The sequence below is a fragment of the Pungitius pungitius genome, chromosome 2 (assembly GCF_949316345.1).
Source record: "Pungitius pungitius chromosome 2, fPunPun2.1, whole genome shotgun sequence".
Classification (NCBI taxonomy): domain Eukaryota; kingdom Metazoa; phylum Chordata; class Actinopteri; order Perciformes; family Gasterosteidae; genus Pungitius; species Pungitius pungitius.
Window position 1 is genome coordinate 10,200,104 of NC_084901.1, and position 18,844 is coordinate 10,218,947.

Below are 18,844 nucleotides of genomic sequence, written 5' to 3' on the forward strand. Positions count from 1 at the left end.
TACCCCACTACATCCATCTCGGCGGGAACCTTATGATTTTTAATTTCCAATTTTTTTGACAAAATCAACTAAATGCATTTTTTTCCATTTTTAGCAGCTATTAGCAGTCCCTGCTTGGCTGTGACTAAAGTACTGGACACACAAAGCGCACACAGTGTGCCCCGATTTGGGAGCTGCCACAATTTGTCCACATTCCAAATCACTATACGTCACAGTACGTTAACGAGACAAAAAGCACGCCACGACTGCTGGGGGGTCATTTGTACTGGTTTCAGGCCTTTACTCTCCTAGTCTGTACTGGTTTATAATGTAAAGGTTAGTCACTTTTCATTTGGTACAATTAAACCTTTTGATGCTTTTTTTTTTTTACCACTGCGCTCCCCGGTGCGCAGGCTTGTAAGGGGATGAATGTGAAACAGATGAGTAGATGGTATGTGGTCGGCATGCACCGTGCGCTCGCCGAACCCAAGGAGAAAACCAGACGTGTTTGATGAGACTAACCCTACGGGACAGGAGGTCAAGCCGTGCTCACTGCAACAGTTACAGTGAACCCCGAAGCCCCAAAAGGCACCTCTGTTGTGTGACAGTTGCTATAAACAGAGTTGACCTCTGACCCCTTTGGGATTAGCGTGCAAGAGCTAAAGAGGAAGAAGTCCCGTGCGGTAATGGGAGGTGTTTTATTAGAATCTTGGAAGTCCTTGAGTGCGAGCATGCGTGTGCGTTGTTGCGTGTGTGTGTGTGTGTGTGTGTGTCTGTGTAGGTACGTGTGTTGGGTCAGAGGATGACGTTAAAGTAATGTTAACGCTTTGTTACTTGCTCTTCTGCACTCCATTTCTCCACATTTAGAGACTACACATCAAGTGAGCATTTACAAAGAAAAAAAGTAATCTTACGGGATTCCGATTTCAAAGATGTTGTTCTGGATCAGCTGCTTCCCGAGCATGATGATGCTGAGCTGAATGCACAGCTCGATGAGGCAGCCTCCTGGCGCACACTGAGGGAGACACGCAACTCTTTTGTAATTCAGTCATTATCGCTTTTACTTTTTTCACCCAAACTAAAGACAACAGGGATGCAAAGTCAGGTAACAAACCTCTTCTATCCGATAATGGTTAAAGACGTACACATAGCTTCCAGGTCGACCAGCAAACCTGGGGGACAAGAAACACACAATTAGGAACGGGAAGCAAGACAAACAGAATGACTAAATGCGTCTTAGGGGTTTAAGACAACTCTCCTCATTCGACCAAATGAAAGCCACTGGTTTGGCTGAAACACGCACACTCACAGGACTGTCTCACAGGACAGTCTCACAGGACTGTCTCACAGGACAGTCTCACAGGACTGTCTCACAGGACAGTCTCACAGGACAGTCTCACAGGACAGTCTCACAGGACAGTCTCACAGGACAGTCTCACAGGACAGTCTCACAGGACAGTCTCACAGGACAGTCTCACAGGACAGTCTCACAGGACTCTCTCACAGGACTGTCTCACAGGACAGTCTCACAGGACTGTCTCACAGGACAGTCTCACAGGACAGTCTCACAGGACTGTCTCACAGGACTGTCTCACAGGACAGTCTCACAGGACAGTCTCACAGGACAGCGCTACACACAGGACTTACCGTCCCTTGAAGAAGGCCACGTAAAAGATGGGTGCATACGCATTCATGAACTTGAGGAGGAAGGCTTTCAGGATGAGTCTCTCCTCAAATTGGGTTTCTGTTTTAGGAATTTCTGAAAGACAAGGTGAACTGTGACTGTAAGAACGATTTTTTAGAATTCTTATTATTAGAAGACATGTGAGCGCACTGCAGAGCGCTAGCAATTAGCAAGCTTGTGAGGCACGACAGACCACATAAGCAACACACAGAGAAGTCCAGTCTCTCTCTCTCTCTCTCTCTCTCTCTCTCTCTCTCTCTCTCTCTCTCTCTCTCTCTCTCTCTCTCTCTCTCTCTCTCTCTCTCTCTCTCTCTCTCTCTCTCTCTCTCTCTCTCTCTCTCTCTCTCTCTCTCTCTCTCTCTCTCTCTCTCTCTCTCTCTCTCTCTCTCTCTCTCTCTCTCTCTCTCTCTCCCTCTCTCTCCCTCTCTCTCCCTCTCTCTCTCTCCCTCTCTCTCTCTCCCTCTCTCTCTCTCCCTCTCTCTCTCCCTCTCTCTCTCCCTCTCTCTCTCTCTCTCCCTCTCTCTCCCTCTCTCTCCCTCTCTCTCCCTCTCTCTCTCTCCCTCTCTCTCTCTCTCTCTCCCTCTCTCCCTCTCTCTCTCTCTCTCTCTCTCTCCCTCTCTCCCTCTCTCCCTCTCTCCCTCTCTCTCTCTCTCTCTCTCTCTCTCTCTCTCACTTTTCTGACCCATTACTTCCTTCTATATCAGAGGTTTTGAATATGAATGTAAGCGTGCTTGAAATCTCTTAGGATGACTAATGGGTTGACTGTAGCATGAACACATTAAAGTTTCATCAAACTGTTCAACTCCGACTCTCGCATGGCATCATGTAGGATAATATTATTGTATCATAAAGTAATTATATATTATAAAATAATATCAGGCCAATCTAAGCTGAATATTTAGCAGTTGTAGTTTTGTACACCTGATTACAAGCCTTCCATTGTAAGGCGGTGAAATAAAAAAGCCGCCTTTAACATCCAATCGAGACCACAAAAAAAGTCACATGAACCTGGATAAGCTAAAGGGAACGAACTTTCATGTTTAAAATAACAATCACATTCTAGGAAATACCCCACTTAGTCTCTGAAAGACTGATAGCGTGAAGATGCTGTCTGACCGTGAGCGCGTGACCACACACTCACACACACACGTGACATATGTAACTAGAAGCATGGCAATGCATTAGGTTCACAAGGCCGTTTGTGTTTGTGTACCTAGCTCAGTTAGCCACAATGCCACAGCGCCGTAGATCTCATCAAGGATCAGAATAACCACCAGGTTGATGATGACCGCGGTGGCCGTCACCGTCACCCGGACATTGGACTTGGTGTCCGGGTCGGGGCTCATCGCCATCAGGGCCGACACCGTGATGCGGTAGATGATGACGCCAAAAACAGCTGAAAACGTCAAGCCAAACTGCGAGCAGAAAGGAAGAAATACAAAAAAAGAAAATCATGTCTCCACTATATCTGTCTGATGGTCCCAGTGCAGAGGCTGGAATTAATATTTCAAAGACCACATCGATGTAGGTCAGTCATATTCTCATGTACATTAAATGTGTCTTCATCTTTCTCGTTAAAGTGCTTTCATCCACATGTAGTGAGAATATGTATGATCCTAAGCACAGCATCGGGCTGATGTACATGTACTAACCATAAAGAGGACAGAGGAGACATTGATGAAGTATCCAGGAAGACGGTCTTTCCAGGTCAACTTCTCTATGGCGGCCTGACAGGAAGGGAGACGAGGGACAACATGGGAGGAAAAGAGAGCCATTCGTGAGTCATACAAACGGCCGTTGCTTTGTAAAATAATTCCTTTTGTTTCCCTAGTGGGACGTCACGAAAGAGAAGAAAAGAAAAAGATGTTTGCATTGATTCTTCAAATCTATTTCTCAAGTGTCCTGATGTGAAAGGCATTGTCACACTTCCTTTTCGCTCCTTTCAAATGCTTTGTTAAACCCAAATGGAGATTTGAGCAGCATCTGCTACTCACCGCCTCCACAGGAAGTGCTTTCTCGTCTCAAAAGAGGGACACAAAGGAGCACAATGGTCTGTTTTACGGTTTGCATCCTACATTTAGAGACCAGCGGGGAACAAGTGTTTTCATTTCGGTACAGTAACATTGGATTGGGGGTAGAAATGAAAAAAACAGATACTGTGCATAAAACGTGGATCACTAAAGGCATCTTTGTGAATACGTTTCGTAATTATAATTAAATCTTAAGTGGAGCTAGTAAATGCTTTATATATACAGGCAATTTAATGTCTCATGTCGGGTAAGATATGAGGAACTGTATGAGTAATCACCACCAGGAAAGACTGAATCCCCAACAGCGTGTTAATAACAAGCTGACCTCTGACCTCCCTGTGGAGGAAGGCAAGGAGTGGCAACAAAATTGTGTGGATTGTGTCCAAGACCAAAAGGTGCAGAGACAGTGTTGTGAAAGCTGAACGGTGCAGTGCTCAAAAGGTGCAGAGAAACCCTTGCTGTTGCTCTCTAACCTCCGAGCTCCACCCTAATAAAAAATGTAATGAGTGTTTTTTGCCACTCCACCACGAATTCAAACACAGCGGGAGATACTGACTGACTTCTCTCAAAAAGAAAAAGTTGCTTCACCGGTCAGTCCGTGCTGAGTCTAATAAGGTTTGACCTCTCCGAAAACATCCGTCCTCAGGTGTGTGACTCCATCACCCAGACACTCTACATATACACTCTTATATTGGCAGTGCATGAGTTCTCCACACAGGGACACTAGTAAGATCCACGCAATGATGTTTCAGCCACCCTGTACATTGAAACACATGCAAATGAAAAAAAACACCCACAGCACCATCTAGTGGAGCGACTGGTACGGTGCACGCTTGCGATGTCACACAGACATACTGTAGAACATCCACACCACGTCAACCTTATCCAACACCATGCTCTTCACTTTTACACTGTTTGGTTGATTCTGTAAATACTACATTTAAAATGCTAATATTAACAGTAACGTTCGTCGTTGACAAGGTCAAGTTGTTTCTTGAATCGGAATAGAAGTTTGGTCAATTGTGGGTGTTTTTCATTCACTGATTCATTCAATCACACAAAAAAGCTGTGGTTGTTCCAGGTAATCATGGCGGAGAGCCTTTATTGTCTACAGTATATAAATATACATAAACATTATTTGTCTTGAACATGTCGGAACATACGTTTCATAGTAACAAATTAAAAGATCCCTTCAGATATGTCTCGGAAAAGGAAAACATTTTTTGCCTCTATAACTTCGCTATATAAATTCTATATGCTGATGACCAATAGCTGTATCTCCTACTTTAGGGGGTAAATAAAATAACTGAGTGATGGACTCTTAAGTAATTCTCAATAACTAAATGTAAAATGGCATAAATTAAAGCAAGATAATAGCCAGATATTCAAGTACCTTTTATACAAATGCAGACAGGTTGACTGGCCTGAGGGATGCACTTATTGGGGGACGAATGGACCTTCAGGCTGGAAGTGTGTGAGTGTGTGTGAAGGTTGGTATTAGTAAATGGGTCAGGTGTTATATTTGGGTTGTTACTACCTCCGTTGAGGAGAGCCCGGCAAAGCCTCATCTCGAGACGGACAAACTCTTTATTTCTCTAGGTCACCTCCCTCTTCTCTGTTTGTCCTTTAGTGTACCCGGTTTGGAAGGCTGAGGCTTCCTGGAAAGTATTGAAAATATGTGCAAAATCATATCACCATGCCTAATGCCGACGTTCCATGTGGGTTTCTTTATTCATTGATGAATAATTCATTAAAGAATAAAGAAATGAATAGACGAGGATGCATTGCATTGGACATTTAAAGCCACATGTGCAGAATCAATCTTGTTAAAATTGAAGATTTTTATCTAAACACTAGGACTGCACAACATATCGCTTCAACATTGGCATTGCTACTTGCAAGATGTTATCAAAGAGATACAGTAAGAGAGAGATTACTCTCGGGGTTATAATTAAACAGTCTATCATATGCTGCATGTCATCCAATCTTGCTACTTAAACGTTTTGATCAGCAAAGTATTCTACACAAATGAACAATGCTTTTATGATGCAATCAGAAGTAGAAAGCTCACTTTAGGCTGCGAATGAACTAATGAAGGAAGCCATGAAAGCAGATTTGTCACTCAGCCAGCAACCGCCTTGTTTAAGACACATAAACACATGAGGTTATGGAGGGTGTGCACCAATATTATATCATGGAACTTTTGAATCTCTTCAGCTTGTTTTAATTAGAGCCTTTATTGAAGCCACATAACCAGAAACCCATTGACCAGAGAGGAGGGACCCGCAAGCGCAAAATGCAGAGTCATTTCCATGTTTTAGGGCTCATTCTTACAGCACTCCACTCAACTCAGAGACACTGGAGTAGCCATTAGCTGAGCTGATAGGCCCTGAAACATACATTTCCATCAAAAAGGGTTCAATATTACGTTTTTTCTGTACTCTTCTTTGTTCATAATTCAGTGACTTTTTGGTGGAGAGTAAAAAGACACGCTGTTGCAATCTGTATTTTGGCTGCAATTTAATTCTTATGTGAAAAATGCTCATCATGAGCTTCTTCTAGTTGTGTAAGATGAATATAGATTGCAAGGTGTTCAACAAGGCAGTGCCTCACACTTTATATATATTTACAGATGCTGAATCTGTGGAAGCCTCCCATTCTTACACTGCTTCAAATAGCAGATATACAACTCAATATACATCTAATGCTAACAATATAAGTATTTACAATGATGTAAATTCATATTACACAGATAAGGAACACTGACGAATTATAATTTAAAATAATTAGTTAATAAATAAACCCTAAAGTAACAAAAAAAAGAACTGCATGTGTGTCATATCATAGCCACCGAGTGCCAGATTGTCAGTTGCGTGTTGAATGTTAAGTTATTCATACAGTCATGAATAAATAAAGAGAGGCCGGTCTATTTGATAACTGCGTCCGTGGTGTTTGCTACGTTCACCATAGAAGGTCTTGTAAAATAAAGTAAAATAAACTCCACTCATTATTTGAAAACATAATCTCCAGATTTTATCTTACCGTACATCCATTGTCTCGGGTAACAAAAGTGCGCGTGTGTTTATAAAAGAGAGAGACAAAGAAAGAGTGTCGCCATAGTGACGTTCCCTAATCTTACCCCTGGCTTCCTGCCCAGCGTGCCTCCCTCCCACTCAGCCGCCCTCCCTCTGTTTCTCTCCATCCCACGGCGCCTATAAGTCTCTCTTCTTTTCGCACGTCTCTTTCTCTTTGTCTCCTTTCATGGCTCACGCTCGGTGTCTTTTTATAATTCAGGTCCACGGACAATTGGTTTCAGGTGCAGAAATGAAGTGACACCATTCACAGCAGTTCCACGGGCGATGATACTCAGCTGTCACTCAACACCCTTCAGTAAAAGGCCACACAGGTGTAACTGTTGTCATGGATGACAACTTGGTCTGAATTAACTAACTCTTAGTCATGTTTCTGGTCACACCTGTGCTTGATTTTTCAACAAAAAAAACTCTTTTACAAAAGTAAATCTATAACAGCAAGTCACAAATATATTGTTGTTGGGTTTTTCTTTCACTATATTTTATCAAAAAAAAAATTTGCTCCATCGTGACTTAAAAGACCTCAATGACCTCTCAGAACGGGTGAGCCTAGCAGAAGATACCATTTGGGAGAAGTACAGTCGCGTGGAAGCTGCCTCAACACGAGGACCAATCACGCCATGATCACCTCTCCCAAAGTGGTCTCCAAATCTTGCTGATGTCAAACTTGAAGCGATGAGATCACATCGGCCACCGCCACACACACACGGAGGCTGAGGAGTTCATCAACAGACCTACAGGTTTAATTTAATACGAATACTAATACTAATACTTTAATTTGATAGTCCTTATCTTTATGGACCTAAAAAAGTCTGGACTACCTGGAACATTCTTTAGTTCATTTTTCTATTTCCTTTTTGATAGTGTTTTCCTGCTGACTGACAAGCAGGCGAGAATTAATTATTATTTAGAATTGACTTGTGTTGTGTTAAATGACGCTACAAACCTTGTTAGTACTGTCAGGGAACTGGGGATATTATACAGTAGATATGCTTTTGTTTTTTTGTTTTTTTTCGGGTAAATAAAACTAGTTCAAATCAATGAACATGAGACCACACTAAAGGTTTTGAATCTCTTCAGCTTGTTTTAATTGGAGATTTTATTAAAGCCACGTGATCAATGAATATGAGACCACTATAAAACGAGGTCTGCGTCTAGCTTTATAATCCGTATTACCTAAACCTGGCAAAGATCTCACACTATGTAGCAGCTACAGAACCTGGTCCATCCCTACTACCAAGATTAAAGTGTTTGCACGCATTTTAGCATTGCATCTTGAACCATATATGACCAGGTCAGTTCACTGTGACAAGACTGGCTTTATGCGCCACCTTTTGCAAATAATAAATGCTGCGAAAGATATTGCTTCCCCAAATGCTATCCTTAGCTTGGATGCTGAAAAAGCTTTTGATAGGGTGGAATGGGGTTATTTGTGGAAAGGATTTTGAACGTTTGGATTGGGCACAAATTTCATCAAGTTGATTCACTACTTAATAAAAACCCTACAGCTTTTGATCGTTACTAATGGGATTGCCTCCTCACAATTTCACATTACACACTCCTGTCGTCAAGACTGTCCCTTTAGTCCCTCTTTATTTGCTCTTTCACTTGAACCACTGACTCAAACTCTAAAAATAACATTGACTATTACTTATTAACTATTTTCCCAATGACTTTCAATAACACCAGTCATGTCATTTCCTTATATGCTGATGATATTTCATTATATATTGACGAGAATCTCTATTCCTCACATTTTAAGCACCTTTGCAGACAATAGTTTAATATCAGGTTATAAAATAAACTGGACCAAATCAGCTCTTTTAACACTAAATCAACACTTCTACACTGCAAAAAAGGCCACTCTAGAAATAAGCCAAATATTCCTAAATCTAGTCAAAGGATCTTGTATTGAGCAAAAAAATCTGCCAATGGGGTTAGACAATTTGACTATGTTAGAATTCTTAAAACTAGAAAAAAAGTCTAGCCACTGAAAAATCTTAATGTGTCTAGAATTTAAGCACTCAGCTTAATACAAGCAATTTATTTGAGACAGAGTAACTCAAAATGAGGAATTTAGGCTCTAAATTAGCTGACCATTAGAATGTATATCTTCAAATAAGTAGCAAAAATCTTAAAATAAGCCTTTTGTTAATTTATTTTAGCTGACTTTAAGAAATAATACCTTGAAGTAAGGTTAATAACTTGCCAAAAAAAAGTTTATGACAATATATTAAAACAGCACAATGAAACCAAGTTCGATAGTCTCAAATTAAGTCAACAGAAGCATCTTGTTTTAGCATTTACTTCTTTAATGCAGTTCTTTCTCACTCAACAACATGTGTTGCATCCATCAATCCCCTCACTGAGTCCAGGACCATCACACCAATACCAAGTACTTTGTTCTGAGGCTGGAATACCTGCATATTTTCAGTTAGAATAAAAATAAAACGTTTCAGCTGGAATACTGACAGCAACATATTTTTCCTCGAACAGAAACAATTTTCTCAGAGTAATGCACTTACTCATTAAAGGACGTCCAATGACATCAACAAACGCGGCTAACGAGTCTGACTCTCAAACTGAAAAGAAATGTTGGAGATAGTCAATCACTCAATGAAGGCCCTCCACTCGGCAATGGCTTTTTTGTAGGAAGCAGTTGAATCTTGGTCATGCAGGGAGTCCTGGAGAACCTCAGTTTGCAATACTGAGAGCATGGTGGAAATGAACTTTGGATAAGTGAGGTGCAGACAATAATAATACCCCAAAAGGTAAAGGAGGCCTTCATCAAACTTCTTCCTGTCAAAGGTGGTCACTGGTGTGTTTCCAATTGCAATCATGCAGTTATCCCCACAGACGAGCATAACTGGACAAGCCACGGGCCGCTTGCTCAAGTACGTGTCTGGGTTCTCTGAAGCCTAGATGACAAGAGCAGAAGTTTAGGAAATCACAAGTAACACAAACCTGCTCCTGGACTAAACAGATAAGTGCATATCGCTCAAAACCAACATGAAAACACATAGTAATGTTCCTTTTTGTATTTTTGTTGTTGTTAGTAAAATGAGCAAGGACATTAAAGGCGAATTATGGTTGTCCAACTTGTAGCTGTTTGTCAAAACGGATATTTTCTATGTTGAATAATTGTGATTTCAATAATGACCAAAATAATCATGTTTTTTTTTTCCATAATCAAGCAGCCCTAACATGGTGTGCATGAGTAACTGAAATTATATACTTCAAGTCTCACCGTAAGGACATGGAAAACCGCGTCGCTGCATGCGCCTAGCTTCTTCGGTGGCAAAGTGCTGGATGGAAAGAGCAGTGGCAGGGCTCTGAAAACAGCAGTGGCATGTTCCACTTTTTTGACAGAAAGCACAACACAAGGCAGTGTGAATAACCACTCATCATGAGATCTCAGAAATATATACGTGGACAAATCAAGGTATACAGTGATCTCACCTCCATCCAATGTTTTAGGGGGCTTCATCACTTTTTTCATCACCCCATAAAATTGGACCTTTGAAAAAAAGTCGTTCCATCTATTCCTCATTTCTGAGACGTAGTGGGCATTGTTTGGCTGTATTATCCTTTGCAACTCATCTAAGACCTGAAAGACATTAACAAAACAAAACCCAATGGTTATAACATAATGCCCTTTATTGTGACTATACAAATGTACAATAAGAAATAAAATCAACTGCTTTTCCAGTGCACAGTTGAGACACTACATATGAAAAAATAAGAATGGTTTTATATACATTGTAATTTGCTGTGTGGTGGTGAACATAAGAAATTGTTATTTTAAAAGGCCCCTTATGGCCCCAAATCTGTATCGAAAGCTATACAAAAAGGTAGAAACTTGATACGACGGGATTTACTTACATGATCCAAGTCTTTGAAACAAGAATAGGCCTCCAGAATCTTGCTGGGTCGGTCTTGCTCCTTTAGAGTGTCAGAGGTTATGAAGAGTCTTCTTGACTCAAACTCCAAGTTCAGCAAATGGGTTACTGAAGCTTTGTTTGGCTTGTTGGACCGGCACATCTGTTGCAGTGTCGTGTAGTGCCTTGCCTGGGTTTTCTGGCTGTCTAGGACGTCGCCCGAACCACCTGAAAGAATAAAAATAGAGGGTGGGGTTAGAGGGAAAAAGCAACATTAGATTTCTTAATTAAGTAGGAAGACGATAGCAGGTAACAGGACTCAGTCCTGGGATGACAAAAGTCAAAAGATTGACTAATACTTTTGCAAGGCAATTGCATTTCCCATGGACTATATTTTCTTTTGTTGGTAGATTTAGCATAGCAATCTCTCCCACACATCTCAAAATTAAAATGCATCACAACAAGTGTATTAAGTTAAAGATATAGACTCATAACTGTTATTCAGGTGTTGAACTGGGGTGCTGGCTCTGACTGGGGACTGCTGAAGAATGACCGTAGAAGCACTCGAATCCCCGTCGTAGTCACTCGTTGTCATTTCCTCGATTTCCTGCCGTTGTTTCTTTGCAGGAGGAACAGCCTTCTTTGGGCTTTTTACATTTGAAAGCCTCTTCATGAGCTTTTTGGCAACATACTCCTGCCAGGTAAAAACAGTAAACATTCAGACAATGTTTTCACAATCAAAAGGGGAGATAAAAAAATACATACCCAGTGTTGTACCATCGGATAATACTCCACCAACCGCTTTGCCATGGCATTGACCTCTGGTTTGGTGGGATATCTGGCATCTTCTGTAGCTCTTGCAATTGCGATCATATTACACATGGTGTTTCTTATGAGCCGGCAGAAGAGCTCCTTAGATAACTCCACAATGTTCTCAGTCCCCATCCGTTTCTGCTCAAAGTAGGCACGTCGCACCTGTTCAAGTTCACTGTCTGTGTAAACTATGAATTCCGGGCTGGACATAACCACAAACTTAGAAATTTTGGGCTCTTCTTGTGAAAGACTACTGCCTCCAGTCACTGATGGCAGTGGTAGTTCCGCAGCAGTCTCCACCTAAAATACATTTACATTTAGATATTTCATAGGATAACTTTCTGTCATAATATATTACCACACAATTAGTTTTGCTCTTTGGCCCATCCAAAATGTAAAGCCCAACGACACCCTTGTGCAATAGCACTAAACTGTTATATAACAGCAAATCTATGTACTTATTTCTGCAAAAGCCCTGAAAAAACAAAGATCAAGCTGAAGGACTTACACTATTGTTAAACTGACTAAACGTTTTGGCTAATACATTTTAAAATGAAAAGATTCATAAATTGATGGTGTCACATAGATGTATGGACGCACTTGGATGCACTGTAGGCCATACTACATTTGATCATAGCTTAAATTAATGTGCATAACATAGAACTGACCTTTTTATCTTTATTTACAGCAAGCCATATTGCCCGCCGCCTGTGAAAGTTTTCAGGACCAGGAAACAGATCGTTGATTTCATCTCGAGAGAGGGAAGGCAGTAAGTCTTCACCAATCCTGGCAGCTATAGAAAAATATACAGTTAGTGCCAAGATACTGAATACTGAGCTTTTCAATTATGGGCAAATTTGATTTGATTTTGCTCCAGTCAACATTTTCCCAGTGCTAACACAAAAATGTTTTTATATATGGTATATTTATTAAAGCTATATTAATATCAGAGTTGCTATTCGGTCCGGTAGATAACGACCGTTAAGACACCTGTACCGTATCTACACGATTCACGTACATTACCTATTTTGAGTTGAAATGCGGCGGTTTGGGCTCAATCGCCGTTTTGAAAACAAAATAGGTGACCTACATGAATCGTGTAGATTCGATGAGAAAATGTTTTTAGGGGGGGGGGTTACGTGTGAACAGGTGCTTAAGCGCATCCTGGACGAGCGCCGGACGATGTGAAAGATTTTAAATAATCAGGCCGGCCCGGACCCTCCGCACGCCGGGTGCAGCCGTTTCCTGCCGTGTCCCAGGTGGCTCTTCCCCCTCGCCGGTGCACCGCGTCGCTCCACCGAAAGTTGGTTCGAGCGGATTTAAATGAGCGGGCGCCCCTCGCTCCAGATAACGCATCTTATTGTAAAAAAATGCATCTCGAAATTAATCAGATTGATAGTTTAAAACACATGTGTCAAACTCACAGCCAAATCCGGCCCGCCAAGTCATTTTATGTGGCCCGCAAGTGCTTTTCACATACGTGAAACTCGCGGCCCGCCGGGTGACAGCCAGCGCGCACTATGTTACCGAAAGTATCGGTACCGGCAAGTACACAAATGTAAATACACATACTCGTATCGGTTTGGAAAAAAAATGGTATCGGGCCATCCCTAATAAGAATATCTTCAGCCATGCTAGCTAGCTAACATGGGTTTTAGCACACAGGCCAACATAGCAAGGTAGGTTCAAAAATAAAAACGAGTTTTAGGAAAAGATGATTTAATATATCTTACCTCTTAGTGTAGCAAGTGCAACCTCGTCCAGTTGATCCATTAGCTCAACCGCAATTCCTAAAACTCCTGCAGCAAACAAAATGTAGCTGCATTGGAAATCCAAAGACTGCCGTTAAACGCTGCGCGCCCAATTCTCTACACAATGGCGCGACCACATTTGGAATATACCATTTTCAGGGTAGGGCCAGGGGTGCGGTCGGCCGAAACAGCTTAAGTTTGCCCCGTTTTCCTAATAAAAATTATTTTTACTAAAATATAATCAATATTAAGCCCAATGTATGAGATCATTGATTAATGACTGGTTGCTGCTCTTATGAGACACATATTTATAGACACTTTCCCTTGATGAGTATATGTGATAAATCAAACAGGTCGCCCCAAGGGGACGCTACGCTTTGGCGTTACCCAGACCTGTGCGTGTTTGGGAAGTGGGAACAGGGTTGTTTATCTGCGTCAACAAGCCAGCTAGCTTAGCTAGCTAAACTAGAAAATCATGATTTGGCGTTGCGTTATCTGCTTTGTTTTTGTGGGTCTAACCCTCAAATCTTTATTGAGTCATATCAATTCGGCTCATAGTCGTAGTCCAGATTTCCGTGTCGTTTGTGGAATCGATGGTTGTAGCAAAGAATATCGTGTCTACAACTCACTTTGGTATCATATTCGAAGAAAACTCAAGGGGAGGAAGAAGGATGGACACCTCGAGACTGGACCGCACATCAGCGATGGATTTAAACACTAACAACGTGTGGGCATATAGGTAAATCACTATGCGTTACTTAAGTGAGCGGTTTTCAATTGGTGAGGCGCGCATTGCTCAATAATATGTAATTTTAATTTAATAATGATTCAATGCCGCCCCAAAGGCGTGCCAGTATACGGGGAATGCTTTACAAGTTTGACTCGTGGATGTTTTAACGTTAAGTGCTATAATATATTGCACTTAACACTGAAAAAGAGCAAGGTTATTTCCGGTGTTCTGTCGATCTATGCTACCTATCGGTTCTGCGCATGCACAATTGTGGTCTGATTCCCCGCCCATAAATCTATGCAACCTAGCAGGTCGGACATGCGGTAAAAACACTGAAATATTCAATAAATATACATTAATAGAATATCAAAATATGCTCCTTATCTCCTGACAGTGCACATGGAGTGAGTAGTGGTGCAATATATAATGATTGTGTTGGGGGAGCATTATTTGATAGGGTATATTTGTCTATCAGAATACGCCACCACTGAAATATTCAATAAAGTATCAAAATATTGTCAAATAAGCATATGATGTCAATACTGTTAGAGTTATGCCTCTATGGGATTCAGCCTGCCTGCACAATTCGAAATGGGAACACATAATAATTCATTATTTTGATAGGGAAGCGCGACTCGATAGACCCTACCATCGATTTGCGCTACGGTAGCATTTTTCGACAAGGCAGCATAGATCGACAGAACACCGGAACTAATGATTTACCAATGTTTTTGAAATACTGCCTTAAATGCATGATGTCAAAGTTGCAGTAGGCTATGGGCATATATGATGTGAGTTGTTGTAATGTTTGATCCAACCCTTTCCTCAGTTATTTTTAAAACCGATACCTTTCATTATTCTAATGTAGCAAAAGTATTTTGATGCACAAAGACTTTTATAAGTTTGGGCCCCTGCTCTTCTAATATTTTCATGTCCACAAATACAGGCCAACTAATGCAATGGTGGAAAACCGAGAGAGTCCAGCAGAAAATGTGGTGGATAACGTAGAGCGACCAACGGAGGATGCAATGGTGGAGAACAGAGAGCAACCCTGTCCTGATCCTGTCATCGGCGAGCATTTTGGGGCTTTTGACAATTCAGTGTCATTGTACTCTGGCTTTGACAACAGCAAACTCACCTCTCCACGGCACCCTACTATGTCCCAGACATGTGACTGTACTATACAAACAGCTTTGAACATACCAGATTTGCCAAGTGAGCCTGCAGATGGCCCCTCTAAATCACACCAATCTGAGGTATGCATGTAAATATTTTTCTTTAGCACACAATAACAATCTTTTCTAATGCTCCATGTATCTTCTTGTCATTTGATTTTTCTGGGTATATTGTTGTTGGTCATGGTCAGTAGTTCATATTTGATCTTGAACTGTAGTTGGCCCTAGCAGCCCCCTGCTCCCATACAATCTGCCAATACTGCGATTATAGCAGGTTCATTTCCTCACACATTTGACCAAAAGATGCTTGAACATATTAGACGCATCTGATTTGACTGTTCTTTTTTAAGGATGCCTCCTGCCAGGACATTCTGACCAGACAAGCTACTGCTATTGTGTTGAGTGCAAGAGAAAGACACCATCTTTCGCAGGTCTGTCCGCATGCAACATTAACATAATTTAGTCTTTGGTGATCCTCTGCAATCTCAAATCTGATCATTAAATAATATTTACATTTGTCTATCAACTGTCAAAGCCTGGAGTGCTCTTGCTATAAAGCTTACCTCTCAAAATTAATTATAGCCTCTCTCAAGGGTAGTTCATCTGCATTGATAATTTTTTCAGTTTTGCTGTGCATTTAGTCTGTTCCCTTTGCAGCTTCTTTTTACTGTAATACAACGGACATCTCTGTAATGTTTTATTTTTTAAACATGTGCATTTTCTTTTGCCCAACACAAATTAGATTTTGCATATTAAATTAGACATGTATTTGGCATTATGTTTAATTGCCCCATCATTCAATTGATGAGTGAATTGTTTCCCCTTTTTAAAAAATAAATATTGTAGTTTACGTTCCTCTAAAATTGCTCATTGAAAGGGTGGTGCAATATCTGGCCCTAAAGGCTAGTACAAAATGAAAATGTTTTACATTGGACTATTCTGATGTAATGTAATTTGCATCTGTCCTTTTGGCCCTGTTTTTCAGACTGGTGTGAATGATGTTGTGGCAGCAATGCAACAGTACCAAGCTTTGTTGGTGACCAATCTGAGGAGTCGGCTACAAAGAGTATTCCATCAACATCAGGGAAGTGAACTTGAAAAGGAGGCTCTGGCAGTATTTGACCAGTTGGAAGATCCGTTTGCCTCTGTTTCAACAACGTACAGGCAGGACTGTGTGATTAAGGATCATTTCCATTTTGTAGAGTCAGAGGAAGTTATTGTTGGGTATACTGCTTGCTTTCTTAAAAAAGGAGCAAAAAGAGTCCTCTCTACCAGACCCAAATGTTTTCACTATGTTCCTCTGATCAAAAGTCTGGAACAATTATTGTCCCATCCAAAAGTCCTGTCAATGATAGATGAGCCACAGAAATACAGAAGTGGCTATTTGTATGACATTACAGATGGTGAATTCGTGAAATCACACCCCTTATTTTCTGCCCGGCCCTCTGCCTTACAAATAATCCTTTACTCTGATGACATTGAACTTTGCAATCCGCTTGGGTCTCATGCTTCCAAGAATAAGTTGGTAATGTTTTACTATACACTTGGAAACATTAATCCAAAATATCGATCAAAACTGGCTTCGATTCGCCTACTCGCCATTGCAAGGAAGAGCCAACTGTCTGAATGTGGAGTTGATGCAATTTTGGGACGGCTTCAAGAGGACCTGGTAAGGCTTTATGAAGGTGTTAGAATTCAAATTGGGAATGGTGAACGTGAAATATATGGAGCATTATTTTCGATTTGTGGGGACACTTTAGCTCAGCATGAGCTTTGTGGTTTTAAAGAAGGTGTTGGTTTTGCTTTCAAGAAATGTAGGCAATGTGAATGTACATTTGAGGACATGCAATTGTATTTTGATGAGGATTACTTTGAAGAAAGAACAATAGAGAGACATATGCGGCAGTGTAGTGATATTGAGAAGGCCAATACGGAGTGTCTTAGAAACAGTTTAAAAACTACATTTGGGATCAACAGAAGGAGTAAACTAGTAGAATTCCCGGCTTTTAACTTGATCCAACAAACACCACAAGACATCATGCACGTAATACTGGAAGGCATTGCCCCATTAGAAATAAAGTGTGTGATGAAACACTTAGTACTTTTAGGGCAACTTGACTTGGATATTTTCAATGGTGCATTACTTGCATTTCCCTATTCTCCACATGATGTCAGAGATAAACCAAGCCCTATAAGCTACAGCACATTAGCATCCAATGACAATAAATTAAAGCAGTCCTCGGGCCAAATGCTTGTTCTTCTTAAAATTCTGCCATTTTTAATTGATGCAGTAAAAGGTAGTGAGTACCACACAGTCATTCTTGAGCTGATAGAGATAGTTCATATTTTGTTTGCTCCTGTTATTAGTGTACAGACTATCAACACATTAAAATCACTTATTGAACAGCACCTAAAACACATGAAGAACCTTTTCCCAGATAACAACATCACTCCAAAGCAACATTATTTGATTCATGTGCCATCTCAGATTAAGCAACTGGGACCAATGGTTCGTCATATGTGCATGAGATTTGAATCAAAGCATTGCTTTTTTAAACAGTGGGCTTCAAAACTAAACTTTAAAAATGTTTGCAAATCCTTAATAAGGCATAATCAAATGTATGAATGTTGTCAGAATGTAAGTAGTTCTGAACACCCCATTTTTTCAAATGATTGCACATTGGGACCAAAATCAGAAATAACAAACATGTCATACTTAAAAGAAAAAACAAGAGCCTTCCTTGGAAATGATGAGGTTAACCATGCTGTGTCTGTAAAATGGATTAATCTAAATGGCAACAAATACATACGGGAAAAGTCATTATTTGTGTGTGATGTTAATTCTGATCTGCCCGAATTTGGACTTTTAAGAAATATCTATGTGATCAATTCATCATTGTACTGTTTTGAGTTCATGCCGTACAACACCATTTGTTATGATAGAGATTATATGGCATATCAAATCGAGATCCCAAACTTAGCGCAAGCAACGGAGCTTGTATCTGTTGATAACCTTGTAGATTTCACTCCATATTACAGCTTTACTCACAAGGATATAGTCTATGTCCCAATGAAATATTACCTCAGGGATGTGATTGAGCTGCACAAAGCCTCATCTGATGCATTGTAAAAGGCACTGTTATTCTGTCATTACAACAGCTGTTGCTCAGATATACTTGAAAAGTTAGACATTTTATGTTTTTGGCTGTATTTGGCTGTTGAATACAATTGTTCTTAATCAAACTGCATACTTTCATGTTTGAAATAAATTGCTGTCATTTCCTAAGATTCTTAAATTGAGAAGTTGTGGAAGTGGTCTCAATCTTAAAATAAGGACGATAATCGTATTGCTGGAATATTTAGCAAAATATGTCCACACCTAGTTAAATTTAACTTGATATTAGTTGGTAAATCTTATTAAGAAAAATTAAGATATATTTCATCAAAATAAGACAATTTTTCTGATGTGAAAAATGCTTGGCAAGATTCTTATTCTTTTTAGACTAATAATAAGAAAGAAAATCTAGATGCAAGGCTTTTTTACTTTCTTAAAAATCAGTTTTTGCAGTGTAAACCATAAAAACCATACCTTCTGATAATCCCATTGTTAAACACTTTTTCAAATCCCTGAACAATGACATTTAGAGGGATTTCTATGGCTTGGTTAGTTACTGTGTCCTTCAGATTTGTGGAAAATGTAAAGATATATATA

At 40.4% G+C, this 18,844-nt stretch overlaps 2 protein-coding genes across 5 annotated transcripts in view; both read right to left on the reverse strand.

Annotated features, from left to right (window-relative positions):
* ano2b (anoctamin 2b) overlaps positions 1-18,844 on the reverse strand; it is a 62,964-nt gene that overhangs the window by 21,040 nt on the left and 23,080 nt on the right. For all 3 annotated transcript variants that reach the window (XM_062560358.1, XM_037461122.2, XM_062560359.1), the window contains 5 exons: positions 3,316-3,390; positions 2,877-3,078; positions 1,627-1,738; positions 1,094-1,151; positions 894-994 (listed from right to left, as the gene is read on the reverse strand). In XM_062560358.1, coding sequence (XP_062416342.1) covers positions 894-994; positions 1,094-1,151; positions 1,627-1,738; positions 2,877-3,078; positions 3,316-3,390 — 548 coding nt within the window. The remainder of the gene's footprint in view (positions 1-893; positions 995-1,093; positions 1,152-1,626; positions 1,739-2,876; positions 3,079-3,315; positions 3,391-18,844) is intronic.
* Positions 8,946-18,650, reverse strand: LOC134111183 (uncharacterized). Of its 2 annotated transcripts, XM_062560362.1 has the most exons (7): positions 12,145-18,650; positions 11,429-11,776; positions 11,159-11,357; positions 10,668-10,891; positions 10,245-10,392; positions 10,033-10,142; positions 8,946-9,703 (listed from the first exon to the last, which is right to left on the reverse strand). In XM_062560362.1, exons 2-7 carry the CDS (start codon positions 11,684-11,686, stop codon positions 9,395-9,397), a joined length of 1,248 nt encoding a protein of 415 aa, XP_062416346.1. In that variant the 5' UTR covers positions 11,687-11,776; positions 12,145-18,650; the 3' UTR covers positions 8,946-9,394. The 2 variants fall into 2 exon arrangements, with proteins under 2 accessions (XP_062416346.1, XP_062416345.1); XM_062560361.1 differs by having other exon boundaries at positions 11,429-18,650.

Excerpts from the sequence above, each read along its gene's own strand:
- LOC134111183 (XM_062560362.1), bottom strand. The coding sequence starts at position 11,686 with ATGTCCAGCCCGGAATTCATAGTTTACACAGACAGTGAACTTGAACAG. Across the intron at positions 10,143-10,244 it reads CCCTAAAACATTGGATGGAG|TGGAACATGCCACTGCTGTT; the intron begins GTGAGATCACTG and ends CTGTCAAAAAAG. Across the intron at positions 9,704-10,032 it reads CGGTTTTCCATGTCCTTACG|GCTTCAGAGAACCCAGACAC; the intron begins GTGAGACTTGAA and ends CTTGTCATCTAG.